We start from the raw sequence: 14,099 nt of genomic DNA, 5'->3' as shown, positions 1-14,099 counted from the left end.
GCCAAGATCAGGGCCAAAATCAGGGCTAGGATCAGGGCCTGGGTCAGGGCCAAAATCAAGGCCTGGGTCAGGGCCAAAAATCAGGGACGGGCCGGGATGGGCTGGGCGGGCCAGAGAGTAATCCCAGGCCCGCCCTTGGCCCTAGTTCAGGGCTAGAATATTTTGGCCCTAACCCGTCCTTAGGGCCAAAATTTTTATCCCAAGCCCTATTCGGGCTCAGGGCGGGCTTAGGGCGGGTCAGGGCCGCGGGGCAAACCCCCCCCCAAAAAAAAAGGGGGCTGGGGGGGGCAAAACCCAAAAAAAAAAAGGGGGGTCCTTTTTTTTTATAAGAACAATTATGGTGTGCTTCTGTGCTTGCCCCGGGGGGGGGGGGGGGGGGGGGGCACTCTATAGCCAAGTGTGGGTGGTACTTCCATGAGTCTTATGCCGAATCTTTTGATCTTTTAAACTTACATTCAAGATCCAATACGCTACGAGCTTGGTTCCTCTACTCTTAACCCTACCTTGATCCCCTATCACTATACATTCACGGGAATGGTTTACCTTGTCAGTGTTTAGAGGGAATATGGGGAGATTATTTGATTTAACTCTACACCCTAGTGTGAGTGATCTTCAATGAGTCTTATACCGTATCTTTTGATCTTTCAAACTTACATTCAATAGGCCAAGAGTTCGGTCCCTCTATAGCCAAGTGTGGGTGGTACTTCCATGAGTCTTATGCCATATCTTTTGATCTTTCAAACTTACATTGAAGACCCAATACGCTAGAGTTCGATTTCTCTACTCTTGACCCTACCTTGATCCCCTATCACCATACATTCATGGAAATGGTCAATCTTGTTAGTGTTCAGAGGTCGTTAAGATAGGAATTATTTTAGGGTAGAGGATTTCAATTAACCATAACTTATTCCAACTTAATGGAGTTGGTTATATGAATTCTTAGGGTTAAATAAAAGAGACGAGAAGCAACAGTAGTAAAATTTTAGTATCACTAAGCAAAAGTAGGAGACAAAGTAGTACTCTAGGAACATCTCTTTACGTAAGTGGGTTCAGCTATGTGGTCCTCGGCTTCTAGAACATTTAGTTCTTGTGCGTGTATATCATTTCTTACTATTTCTTTAATAATCAATTTAGGGTTATTTTTATCTCTTTTAGCTCTATCTAATCAAATCTTCGTTAGCCTCACTAGCTTTAGCATTGTCCCAAATTGATGCAATACTCAACCATATTTTTCTTTTCCCGCCTGCTGCCCTTGGAAAAAGCCTTTCAACGCTTTCTTTCGCCCTCCCACAGGAAAAAGGGTGCTTTAATTTGTTGCTTCATACTCTTGTGAAAATGGACTACGGATGGGTTTGAATTAGGCTCAACCACCCGCCTTTCCCTTCTTTTGTTGGTTCTGGACCCGAAGCCAAAGGTAGGTGATTTCGGATCACGGCGGGGGAGCAAGTCAAAATAGAAAAACTTACATTGGGTTTAGGGATAATCAGGCTTGAATTGATGACTTCTATCACGTCAATGTGACACTCTACCGCTGAGTTATACCCCTTCCCTGCCCCCATCGAGAAATAGAACTGACTAATCCTAAGGCAAAGGGTCGAGAAACTCAACGCCACTATTCTTGAACAACTTGGAGCCGGGCTTTCTTTTTGCACTATTACATATACGAGAAGAATGGGAAAAATGAGATTCAATTGTCAACTGCTCCTATCAGAAATAGTATTGACTACGGATCGAATCCTATCACCTTGATGTGATGCTGAAGTCAACAAATACTCCAATATGAACATCAAAACCATCACCCTGATCCTGTGGACCTCCTGTAATTTGTGGTCAATAGTTGTCGGAAGCACAGAGTACTTTCTATCGAGAGAGATGATCCAGACTCCAAAGCAACATCTAATATAGTCATTGCTTTCTCACTAGAGAGTCTTGTTATGTATGCTCAAGTAGCTTTGCCTGCAATGGACCTGAAAGCTCCACGCCACCAAACCAAGAAGGCAAAGTTGCAAATTGACCATCCAATTGCAAATAAAGGATCTTTTGATCTTTCAATACCTTCTCTTCTAAAAACAGTGATGACAAATCTTCGTTTAAGACCTTTGAAACCAAAGTCAAACAGAGATAGATGGGGGGCGGCTAGCCCCTTCAGGGTCTGGGCCTGATGCCTGTATCGTACGGTCGCCAACATTGACTGCCTGCCTTTAGATTCAATGGAAAATATTTATTGTTTTCTTCCCATCAACTTCATTATGTTTGTCAAATCGAAAAAGCTTGGACCCTGTGCATTAAATGCACAGTATAATCAAGTCGAAATTTCGGTCAAGATTTTGATCTGGACTGTTGAATTTCGACACGCAGGAATGCTACCTTACATTACTTGAATTTCTAATGATAAATTATGGGACTCAATTTTAATATTTTTTTCTGAATTCAGATTCTCTTTCTTGGGAGGACTTTTAAATGAGTTATAGTACTCACCAACATGTAAAGACTGATACTTTTTAATAAAAAAGTTATGGGTCGGATCTTTGTAGACGACATATATAATATCGTCATCCTCTCTCTCTATATAAAATTTTTATATTTAAAAAAAAAATACAATATAAACTAGGATTGCTAGTTTGACTTAAAATATCATCTAAAGTATTGTTCTTCATCGGCATATGTTCAATTTTACAGAAAAATCTTCAAACAGCTATAACTTTTGATTCGAGAGGAGTGATGAGACCCACATCATATCAAAATAAACGACTCGAAAAGCTCTACGGTGTCCCTACTTGAGTTTACCCAATAGGTGTTGTTTTGACTGCAAAATTCCATCGTTTATTGGGTTTTCAGACCGCTTTTAGTTTCTTAGTTAGATTTAAGTTTCTAATTTGAATTGTTTAATCTTTGTTTCATTTTCTTAATATGTTTGGGATTTCTTAGGCATATATATGTCAATGTTATCTGGTAAAGAGATTCCCACATTTGAATAACAATTTTTTAGTTTATCAAAGTTCCTAGAATTCTTTGTTCTTTATTCTTTCTGCATGCTACATCAATTTTGAAAGTTGAAGCAAAATAGAATAAGAATACATGAAATAAGAGAGAAAAACTCTGGAAAACAAAGAAAATTTGAGCAAAAATTTGCCCAAAAATATCGCGAGAAATATTTATTAGTATTATCATTTTCGCTCCCTATTTTAGTCGCCACTTACTGAAATGACAAAATATAGCCATGTTTCGGTGATATTTCCTTCCTTGGATACAAGGGAGCATTTTATATAAAAGGAATAGAAATATTAAATATGCCGTCAACACAACAAAGGTTGAGCCCACAACCTCTCTACTAGAGGCGTTAGTTTAACCAACTGAACAATCCCGGTTGGTACATACATATAATATTTAATATAAAAATTAAAATATAATAAATTAAACAAATCTCCTTAAATTAAAATATTACATGTGATAGAATCCTACAATTTACTGAGCACCTATTGGAAGAATCTCTTTAAGGAGAGGAAAGACTCTCTTCTTCTACGTAAGTAGATTCTATTCGTTCTATTTGGTTAGTTCCATTATTTTCAGAGTTCTCTAGATATCTACTCGAAATCCCTACGAGAACTATATAGACTCTTCCAGAGTGTCTGCATCTATTGTCAACTCCAGTTTTCTATGTCTATGTGAAAACATAACATAGAAAATTGAATAATAAGCAAGAAGATATCTTTTGCTTAAATTTTCTGTAATCATCTATGGTGATGGCTACTCTTAATCCGAAATGTCTGAAGAACAATGACCAAAATTTGCAAAAGTCATTAGAAGAGAACGTTTGAATATTTTGATCATCTGGGATCTCATGTATGCCCACAAAGACTTACCAATTGCGTAAATTGAACAATTGAATAGAAAGCATTGTCAATTCCTTCTATATCCCAAATTCCATTATTTTCCAAGTTGTTCAAGCCATCATGGAGATTTCATTCAAACTGTATGTACACAGTACACGTGGAAGACTCACAGTGGTCCAATTTTTAAATAATGAGAATTGCAGGTTGGACTTCCCTTCTAATTTTACAAAATCGAACGGTCTTGATTACACCAAGAACCCGGTTCAATAATAAAGAGATTCATACTTTTCAGTGGAGAGGTCATGCGTTCGACCCTTGAGGACGATAATGCTCCCCTTGAGAATATAATCGAAGTGCACTCAAGTTAAAAAAAATGAAAAAAGAGACCCATTACCATTAATTTCATTAGCATGGGGTGGAAAAAAATTTGAAAAAATAAATTAAAATCTTTGAGTTCAATTGGATTCCAAAAGTGAGTAGAGAAGTTTTAGCCACATATTTATTTTTTTTTCACTACGTTGTTCTTCTGAATTTATACACTTTTATTGGAAAGAGATGCATGATTAGTTATTTCTGTTAAATGCAGCCACGAGGAAGGTTGGTGAGAAGCAGGGAACCGGACACTGGAACTGTATGGCAATTGTTCGATGAAATGTGTGAGAGAAATGTTGCGTCTTAGACGGGGCTATGATTTTAGGCTATGTATGCATGACTTGGACAGATTTGAAACGACACAATTTTACTTTCTGAAGACATTCCTCAGAGAGATGTTCCCTCCTGAAACTCAATCATAGCAGGTTGCACCCGGAATGATCAGTTTCCAGAGCCCATTGCACTCTTCAGAAGAATGGTTACTCTTATGGATAGTGATGACAAGCCGAATCAGGTTCACCTGTGTGTGTGCACTGTCAGCTTGTGGTCCTCTTGGTATGCTTCAGTCAGGTAAATGGATCCACGGATATAGTAACTGTAACAGACTGGGCCCCAAATCCCAATTCGTTTGTCTCCAATGTTCTTGTGGATGTATATGATAAATGTGGGAGCTAGAAGGAAGCAAGATTGGTTTGAATGGACTCTCTCACTAGTTTATTGGTTAAACCTCTCAAAAAGTTTTAAAGAGAGCCCTAGATTTTTCAGTCTTTAGGTCTAGGGTTTAACCTTTATCACAACAAGATACAGTTGGTATACTAATAGTACTCATGGTGTTTTGTTGATGTAAAACTCTTGATGAATTCAAACACCAATTCTTATCCTTATCATTTACCTATTTTGAGTTTTGTTTTGATATAGAATTCTTGATGAATTCGAATTCAAATTCAAATTACTGATTTGGTTGTTGAAGAATTCATGTGCAACTGGTACTCTGGTACTCTTAACAGTATTCATGGTAAATTGATCAATCTTCCCTCTGCTGCAGAAAACTACATCTGAATAATAAATTGATAAGCTCTGTTGATTTTGTTGTAATATATGAGAAAAGAATCAATTATGAAATGGATTTGGGACCACTCAAAATTTAATCCTTTTCACAGTGAATCGGGATGGGCTACATCTGCAGAAGATTGAATGGGCTACATCTGCAGAAGATTGAATGGATACGAAAATTTTGGATCAATTTCCTTTTATTTGATTGGGAAAAGCTCAAATAGCATGAATTAGACTTTACAAGTGGGTATAGTAAACAAATAAAGCATTACTCTCTCAATGATAAAAACAAAAGAGAAATGGCCATCACTTTTCCGTGTCATCTTGTCGCCAGTCACCACTCACCACCACCACCTCCACCTCCACCTCCACCTCCACCACAGCTTTAGAACTTAGAAATCCAGAGTAGTCCAAAGGAGTTATGGAGCAGTCCATGTTCATATCCTCATTTCACACCACAGAGACAAAGCAGAGACAGCGAACCTCATAATGCAAATCCCATAAAAAAAATCTCCCATCTAACAATCAAAACAGAAAGGAAAGATTGATTTAAAAAAATTCAGGGCTTTGAAGAAGATCATACAGGATGCGATTCTTGTGAAGTTCCATTCGTGGGTTCCAATCTTCTCAACTGAAATCCCTGTTTCATCAAGACATCTTCTTCTTCATGATACACATAAGCAAATCCACCGTGCCTGGTCATATCCATTCCTGCCATTTCATCTTCTGCAGAAATCCTCAACAGCTTCAATCGATGCAGAACATAAAACAGAGGACCCATGGTGGCACTGACCCAACCAACAATCACCAAAATCTGAATAATGTGAGCAGCCAATAGCCTTCCACCACCACCCATGAACAACCCATAAGGCCTTCCTGGTGCATAAACCTCATCAACATAAGCTTTCCTTGCGAACAGAGCAGTGAATATAATCCCCCACGCACCACAACCTCCATGTAGCTGAGCAGCTTCAAGTGGGTCATCGTATTTCAACTTCTCTGCAAGTTGATTACAACCAATCAAAACCCAAGCAGAGACGAACCCACAAATAATCGCCGCCCATGGCTCCACCACAGCACAACCTGCGGTGATCGCTGCAAATCCACCCAAAAGCCCGTTACAGACATCGATGACGTTCCAGTGACCCGTCATCAGGCGTTTTCCGAATAGGGTAGTGAGCGCAGCCGTACAACCCGCTAAGGTCGTCGTCACGGCCGTGCGTCCCACGGCGCTCCATTGACCGTAGAATGTTCCAGTTTGGTAAGGTTTCAGGATTTGCATAAACGAACCTGGGTTGAAACCATACCAACCGAACCAGAGCATGAAGGTACCTAAAACCACGAGAGAAGCGCTGTGACCTCGCAAAACTACAGATCTGCCGTTGTGATCGAACCTACCAATGCGCGGACCCTCGATGAGCGCACCCCAGAGACCTGCAACACCTCCAACCAAGTGAACGACGCCGGAGCCGGCGAAATCGATGACCCCAGAACCGAACAATAAGTTATTGGCGTTCGAAGCACTAGCCCAACCATCTGAAGACCAGATCCAGTGAGAAACAATCGGGTAGACAAACCCAGTAAGGAAAGCAGAGTATATAAGATAAGCGACGAACTGGGTTCGCTCGGCTATGGATCCACTGGTGATTCCGGCGGCGGCGATGGCAAAAGCCCACTGGTAGAGAAAATGACTATAGTCATATCCTTCTTCTGGGAAGCTATTCATGGCGAAGAAGTGACGGCCGATGAAACCATTAGAAGGGTCACCAAAAGCGAAAGCATAACCGAAGAGGTAGTAGAAAAGACCACCGGCGGCAGCGTCGAGAACATTGGTAAGCATGATATTCATGGTGTTCTTAGCACGTACGGAACCAGCACAGAGCATGGCGAAACCAAGTTGCATGGAGAAGACAAGGTAAGCAGAGAAGAGAAGGTATGTGTTGTCAATGGCATATTTTGTATCAGTAAAATTGTTCTGTACTTCACCAAACAGACCACATATGTAGTCTGCCGCGGCGGTGGAGTTGGTGGCTCCGGCAAGATGTTTGCCTAGCTCGGCGGCCGAGCATGTCAAGGCTGTTGTCATGGTAGAAGCAAACAGAGAGAGAAAACAGAGAGAGAGAGAGAGGGTTTCCTTCCTTCGTTCTTTCTTTCCTTTTGTTTGGTTAGTTAGACTACTCTTTCTCACGGGAACCATGGAGATCTCAACTCGATTATATAGAGGAGAGAAAGATTAGGAGAGAAGGACTTGACCGTCTCTTCATGATTTTGTTTTGACTTTTCTCTCACCCTCTCTCGCTGGTTGGTTTATGGTTGTGGTTAGAGATTCTAGAAAAGCACGGAAGGGAATCTTTGATGGATTGGACTACGGTAATTTGATATCCTGGAGTGTATACAATAAAAATCTCTGAAGACGTGGGCCCGTGTCAAAATTCTGATATATTTATTATGAGTTGGATTGATGTACCGTTTAGGCCAAGCAAATCCCCATAGATTCATTCGGTTGATAGAATAAATAGGTCAATCTGATCTTTACGATTCAGAATCTAAGGATATGGATATCGATTGAGAAGTACAATCTTTGATTGAACTCGAGTGGCGGCCCCGCCTTTAAAAGCGCCTGAGGATGTAGAGCTACAATGTCCTCATTTCCAAAAAAAAACAATTCTTTATTTTTATGAATAGAGGATCTCAACTCGTAAGATTCTGGTAGATTACCGTTTGAGGCCAAATACATCCCGAGAAATTTATTACGGTTCATAGAATAAATCGACCATTTGGAACCTTATGCGTTGCAACATTTGGCATCTTGCAGGAGATAAAGGATGTAGAGTCCAAGTTGACATTCTTTACCTTTTGAGGGTAGAAGATATATCTTTGGGGGGTCACTTCTGAGCATTCATGAAAATGATGAGAGGAGTATAATCTTTTACCTGTACAAATAGAGAATTCGAACACGTAAAATCTCAATCCCATAGGATCAATCCTTAAAGAATTTGAGTTCATGTATCTTAAAACCCTAGAATTTAGAACCAAAAACAATAATCAAATTACATTTATAACTAACTTCTAAATGTGAGTTGTTTTCTATTTTAATCCAAACATGTTTTTGTTTCCTTGGAAAGTAATAATTGTTACACATAATCGAGTTGGGATTTTGATAGAGGTTAATACATAACACTATTTTTACATTTCTTCACCACATATTTAGGAAGTGATCCCTCATTTTAATATTGACAAGATCGATCTCTTCTGCCCTTGAGGAATCAGAATGCATATATCATGTTAAGTTTAGAATTGAGTGAATATTGGTATTGTTTAGTATTGAAAAATTGATACCATATAAAATATACATGAATGGAAGATAGACTTTCTTGATAAGAAAAATAATCTACCTAGAGTAGAATATTACAATAAATGAGAGATTTCATTTGGAACTTTTAGGTTTAATCAAGCTTGAATAATTCTCAAAACAACATCCAAAATGTGGGTGGATTCCATTATTACTTCAGTGGAGAATGAGAGTAATTAATAAGAAGACAACCTTAGACACCAAAAAAAGGAGACAACCTAGGCATTGATAAAAACACGTGCTTTTTTTTGTTTGTTTGTTTGGTTCATGAAAAAATATATGCTCACTCTATTGTAGTTTATTTGTTACAGCCTAAAAGTAAATTGTCTTTTTCTATTTAATCTAAAAGAATTAAGAACTTCAATACAAAAATTTGAAAAGGGAATCATGTTTTGTTGAGATCCTCTAAGTTTAACTTATTAATTGGACATTAAATATACTTTCTCATATAATAAACACTAAACAATGAAATTCAGTAAAAGAATTTGATAAAGGAATCATGTTTGGTTGAATCCAGATCCTCTGCAACTTGATTGTGCATCAAATATACATGTCTCATATAATAAACACAAAACAATGAAGTTTGCATTATGAAATTAAACACGATTGAGGATTGTTAGGCCCTTAGTGTCTACTTGGCTCTCATATTGCCACTTCATGCAGTGGTGGAGCCACGTTGAGGCCAGGGGCCATGCCCCCCCCCCCCCCCACTTTTTTAAAAAGGTTAGTTAATTTATATATTTTTTCTAATTTTTCTCTTCCTATATATAAAATATCACTTTTGGCTTTCAAATATTGAGAAAATAATTTAAAGGTAAAGATGATGGGCATAGACGTCATAATCCTTAAAATCTCTTTCTATTTATTCTCTCTTTTCATTCCTATTTATTCTAAAAGTTAAAGGTAAGGAATTTATGTCTAAATCTTCTCCAGAATTAGTTATTCATTGTTACTCTTTCTACATTTTTTATTCTCTTTATTTATTTATTTGAATTTATATGATCTCTCTTTCTTGAATATTTTTTTGTTATTATTTTTATTTTATTAGGAATATTTTCGAAAAATCAACCAACATCCTAGTCGCCACATCTCAAGCATATGCGGATTGCTTCCAAGAGTTCCACTGCTGTTAGAAGTTTCATAGCTCATCAAACTTCTAAGAGTTCCACTGTTGTTAGAAGTCCTACATTTGATCAAATACCAGTTATTATATATAATAAGAAATCTACAATTAGTACTCACAAAGACACTAGGGAACTCAAAGGAGAGTTTGATACTGATTGTGTAGGTTATATTCCATATATCTGAATTGCATAATTGAAGGGGAAAAATCTTTACCTAGATTCTCTTTCCTAAATATAGAATATCTGCAGCATAAGTAATTTGGATCCACGTATTTGTTCCTCCACCGGTTTGATTCCACAATCTCTAGGAAAGGGAATAAATTCCACAACCCAAATGTCGTGGAAGGATGATATAGAGATTTAAAACAAGGAGAATGAAAATCTAAACAAAGAAGACCCTTCTTGCGTTTTCTTGAAGAGAGAGAGAGAGAGAGAGAGAGAGAGAGAGAGAGAGAGAGAGAGAGAGAGAGAGAGAGAGAGAGAGAGAGAGAGAGAGAGAGAGAGAGGGAGCCGCCTTTTCTGGAAAAAATCTCATGCACAAATTATTCACTGTCAAGTGATGTGGTGATTACAAATATATAATCCTATATTTTGTAACCGCTTAAAAGTGATTTTTCAGTTTTGCCCTTGGGCATATATTTAAATTAATAAATATGAAATCCCAACATCTCCCACTTGCACAAGGGCAAGTGTTAATCTCTTTGTCATAGTGTGTCCCAGACAGACATGTATATCCTAGATATACACATTTGATCTCTCTGCTATATCTCCCAGACACATAGACCTCTTATGTCCCGAACACACATGTATATCCCAGATATACATATATTGATCTATTTGCTATGTATCACTGATACATAAACCTTTTGTATCCCAGACACTAACATCTACAAGTCATACTGACAAATGGGTTGTGCGACCGGTGATATACCTGCATGTGTGAGCCCCAAACAAGAAACTTTCCCAGAAGGTCAGAATGACACATCACTCAAAGAAACACATCAATAAGCATTAGTATACCATAGTGTCCTAAGTTTATTCAAACTCACTAGACTAAAGGTATCTCAATCTCTCTGAGAGATCACCTTCTTGTCCTTAAAATGTTCACTACTGTAACATATACAGTTGACACCAACAAACACTTTTAGGGTACAGTTGAATCAAACCTTTTCTTTCGCCCCAAACCATCACTACACTTAGGATTGACTCCTTTCCCGGTAATGCCCCTTTAGGTCGAATCAATCATGACCATAGGTAACAACCCAAAGTAGCCACATCAACCCTTCGTTTCATGATGTCGTTGAAAGTCATTAAGAACACTAATAGACCAAAAGGCTCAGGACTCACACAATGAAAGGAGCAGTGGATCCACCATCTCATTTCCAGTGATTGCTAAGCGCACATAGTATGATATACTTGCTATAGTGGAGCATTCTATACACAATAAAATGTATGTCCCTCTCAACACCATACAAGTTTTAGTCTGGTCGCAACCTCTTGCGCCTAACCCAAGTTTCTTTATTGTCGCTACCCTAGCGCCACATAATGTACTCGCACTGGCTCCTACAGACAACATGAATAGTGGGAATATTCATGTCGATTCTCTTCACAATAGAGAAACTCATCTTGATTCCAAATCAAAGTGACATCATGATTATGAATTGACCTACACAAAGTCATTCACAATCCGTTTCATCTCTACTCGCCTCCAAGGCGCCAGAGGCGAATGCTCGTGTGAGTGAGCCATTCTCTTGCCTATTGACATATCTCATTTTATGCTAGAAGAAACATAATCACACAAAAAGTGAAAAATAAATGCTGGAATGAACTCATATTATTCAATAATAAGAAAGTTTCAGTACAAAAGTAAGTCACAATCTACACAAGCCCAAGGATTTTACATGAGAAATAAAAACATCCTTGGCTATAGGTTTGGTAAGAGGGTCAACTACCATCTGACTAGTAGATATGTGTTTAAGTACAACTTTCTTCTTTGATAGAATGTCTCTAACAAAATGATATCTCAACTGTATATGTTTGGTCTTCCCATGATACTTGGGGTCCTTAACATAGCTAAGAGCTATCGTACAATCATAGTAGACAAGGGCAACATCTTTGGATGTTATCACAAATCCCGTATGTCGTAGGAATCTCCTCAACCAAATAGCCTCTTGAATCGCATCTGAGCATGCCGCATACTTTGCTTCCATGGTCGAGAGGGATATACAAGTCGTCTTCTTGCTACACCACGAAATGGCCCCGCCATTCAGCAAGAAAACATATCCAGAGGTTGATTTGCGCTCATCAATGTCTCTAGCCCAGTCAGCATCGCTATAGCCAACTAACAGCAAATCCGATCCTTGGTAACATAGTATGTAGTTATTCGTTCCTTTGAGATATCTCAATATCCTCTTGGTTGTTTTCCAGTGCGGATATGTTTGTGTTTGATTGGTACTGATTAACCAAACCCATTGCATAACAAATATCCGCCCTAGTTCACATCATAGCGTACATAAGGCTCCCCATTGCACTAGAATATGAAACTCTTTCCATCTTGGTTTTCTCCTCTGGAGTCTTAGGACCCATATCAAGGCTTAAATGCAAACCCTTCTCCACTAGAATATCGATTGGATTGCAGTTGTGCATTTGGTATCTAGTCAAGATATTGTCAATATAGGTCTCTTAATATAAACCAGTACTCTCTTTGCCTTTTTCTAACAATCTTGACACCAAGCACATAGTTTGCTTCCCATGTCCTCCATATCAAATACAAAGGACAACCATTTATTCATGGTTTCCAATAGCTCCTTGCTATTGGTAACCACGAATATGTCATCTATGTACAGTGTCAGAATGACATAATTACTATCAGATCTCTTGGTGTAAACATAGTGGTCTTTCTCAAGCGTGAAAAATCCATTTTCCATTATAGCTTGGTGGAAACGCACATTCCATTGACTAGATGCTTACTTTAAGCTGTATATGGACTTCTTAAGCTTGCACACTTTGCGCTCAAGTCCATTAGCTTCAAAGCCTTGAGGTTGATCCATATAGATCTCTTCCTCAAGTTCTCCATTGAGAAAAGCAGTTTTTACATCCATCTGATAAAGCTCCAAGTCCAACTGAGCAATAATGGCTAGTATGAGGCTGATGGAGGCAAACCTAACCACAGGAGAAAAAGTTTCCTTATAATCAATGCCCTCTCGTTGGGTGTAGCCCTTAGCCACTAAACGAGCCTTGAATCTCTCAATAGATCCATCCGCCTTTCTCTTGATCTTGAGAACCCACTTATTCCCAATTGTCTTTCGGCCCAGCGGTAAGTCAACCAAGTCCCAGACATGATTAACTTTCATCGACTCCAACTCTTCCTCTGTCGCTTTCAACCATTCCTTTGAGCTCGTCCCCGTAAGAGCTTCCTGCACACTCTTTGATTCCTGCTCATCGACTGGAGCCATCTCACAGTCTATCTCTTCAGGAGTTACCATGTAGGCTTCATCCTTTATGTCGAAATGTCGACGAGGAACTAGCCCGCACCCACTACGACGGATGTGCACGTCAGATTGCTCACCCTTTGAGGTAGCTATCACATCTGCACTCCCACTCCCACTAAGATCTTTTGAATGAACCCCAGGTTCAGTATCTAGAGTCTGAATCCCTAGAGTGACAAGATCACTATTTTGTATCTCAAAGAATTCCGATGATTCTTTGTTAACTCCTAAAAGAGATGGAAAATTATTATCCAAGAATGTTGCATCCCTAGACTCAAGTTCCGTTTTCTTGTTAGTCTCATCTAGTCCAATGAAGACATGGCCCTTTGAGAGTTCAGAATATCTTACAAAGATACACTTTCTTCCTCTAGGTTTAAGCTTTCCATATTGGGTGAGAAATAGAGTGCACATATGTTGCACATCCCCATGCACGCAAGTAACTCAAATTTGGCTTCCTTCCGGTCCACAACTCATATGGCGTGGAAGGAACCGATTTGATTGGAACTCAGTTGAGGATATAGGTTGTAGTCAGCAAAGCATCTCCCCAATAAGAGATGGGTAGGTTCGCCCGTGCCATCATGGATCTCACCATGTCTAGCAAGGTTCTATTCCTCCTCTCAGCAACCCCATTTTGTTGTGGAGTCCCTAGAATAGTAAGTTGCCTAGATATCCCCTTTTCATCACACAACCCTTTGAACATATTGGAGAGATACTCTCTACCTCTATATGTTCTAAGAGTTTTAATCATTTTATCTAATTGATTCTCAACTAAGCTCATGGATTTCTTAAAACATTCTAGAGCTTCTGACTTAGGAGAAATTAGATAAATATGACCATACCGTGTATAGTCATCTATGAATGTGATAAAATAAGCTTG

General features: G+C 38.9%; 1 protein-coding gene across 1 annotated transcript; it reads right to left on the bottom strand.

Moving 5' to 3' along the window:
• Window positions 1-5,408: 5,408 nt before the first annotated feature.
• LOC149022744 (ammonium transporter 1 member 1-like) lies at window positions 5,409-7,460 on the bottom strand. Its single transcript, XM_089150689.1, has one exon. The coding sequence runs from the start codon at window positions 7,453-7,455 to the stop codon at window positions 5,836-5,838; it is 1,620 nt and encodes a 539-aa protein (XP_089006815.1). The 5' UTR covers window positions 7,456-7,460; the 3' UTR covers window positions 5,409-5,835.
• Between the last annotated feature and the right edge of the window lie 6,639 nt (window positions 7,461-14,099).

Source organism: Hakea prostrata, chromosome 3, assembly GCF_041222555.1.
Source record: "Hakea prostrata isolate BN-2017 chromosome 3, UWA_Hpros_2, whole genome shotgun sequence".
NCBI classification, from domain to species: Eukaryota; Viridiplantae; Streptophyta; class Magnoliopsida; order Proteales; family Proteaceae; genus Hakea; species Hakea prostrata.
This window is presented reverse-complemented; position numbering and strand designations above follow the sequence as displayed.

What these genes read in the sequence shown, in the direction of transcription:
- LOC149022744 (XM_089150689.1), bottom strand. Translation starts at nt 7,455, where the DNA reads ATGGTTCCCGTGAGAAAGAGTAGTCTAACTAACCAAACAAAAGGAAAG.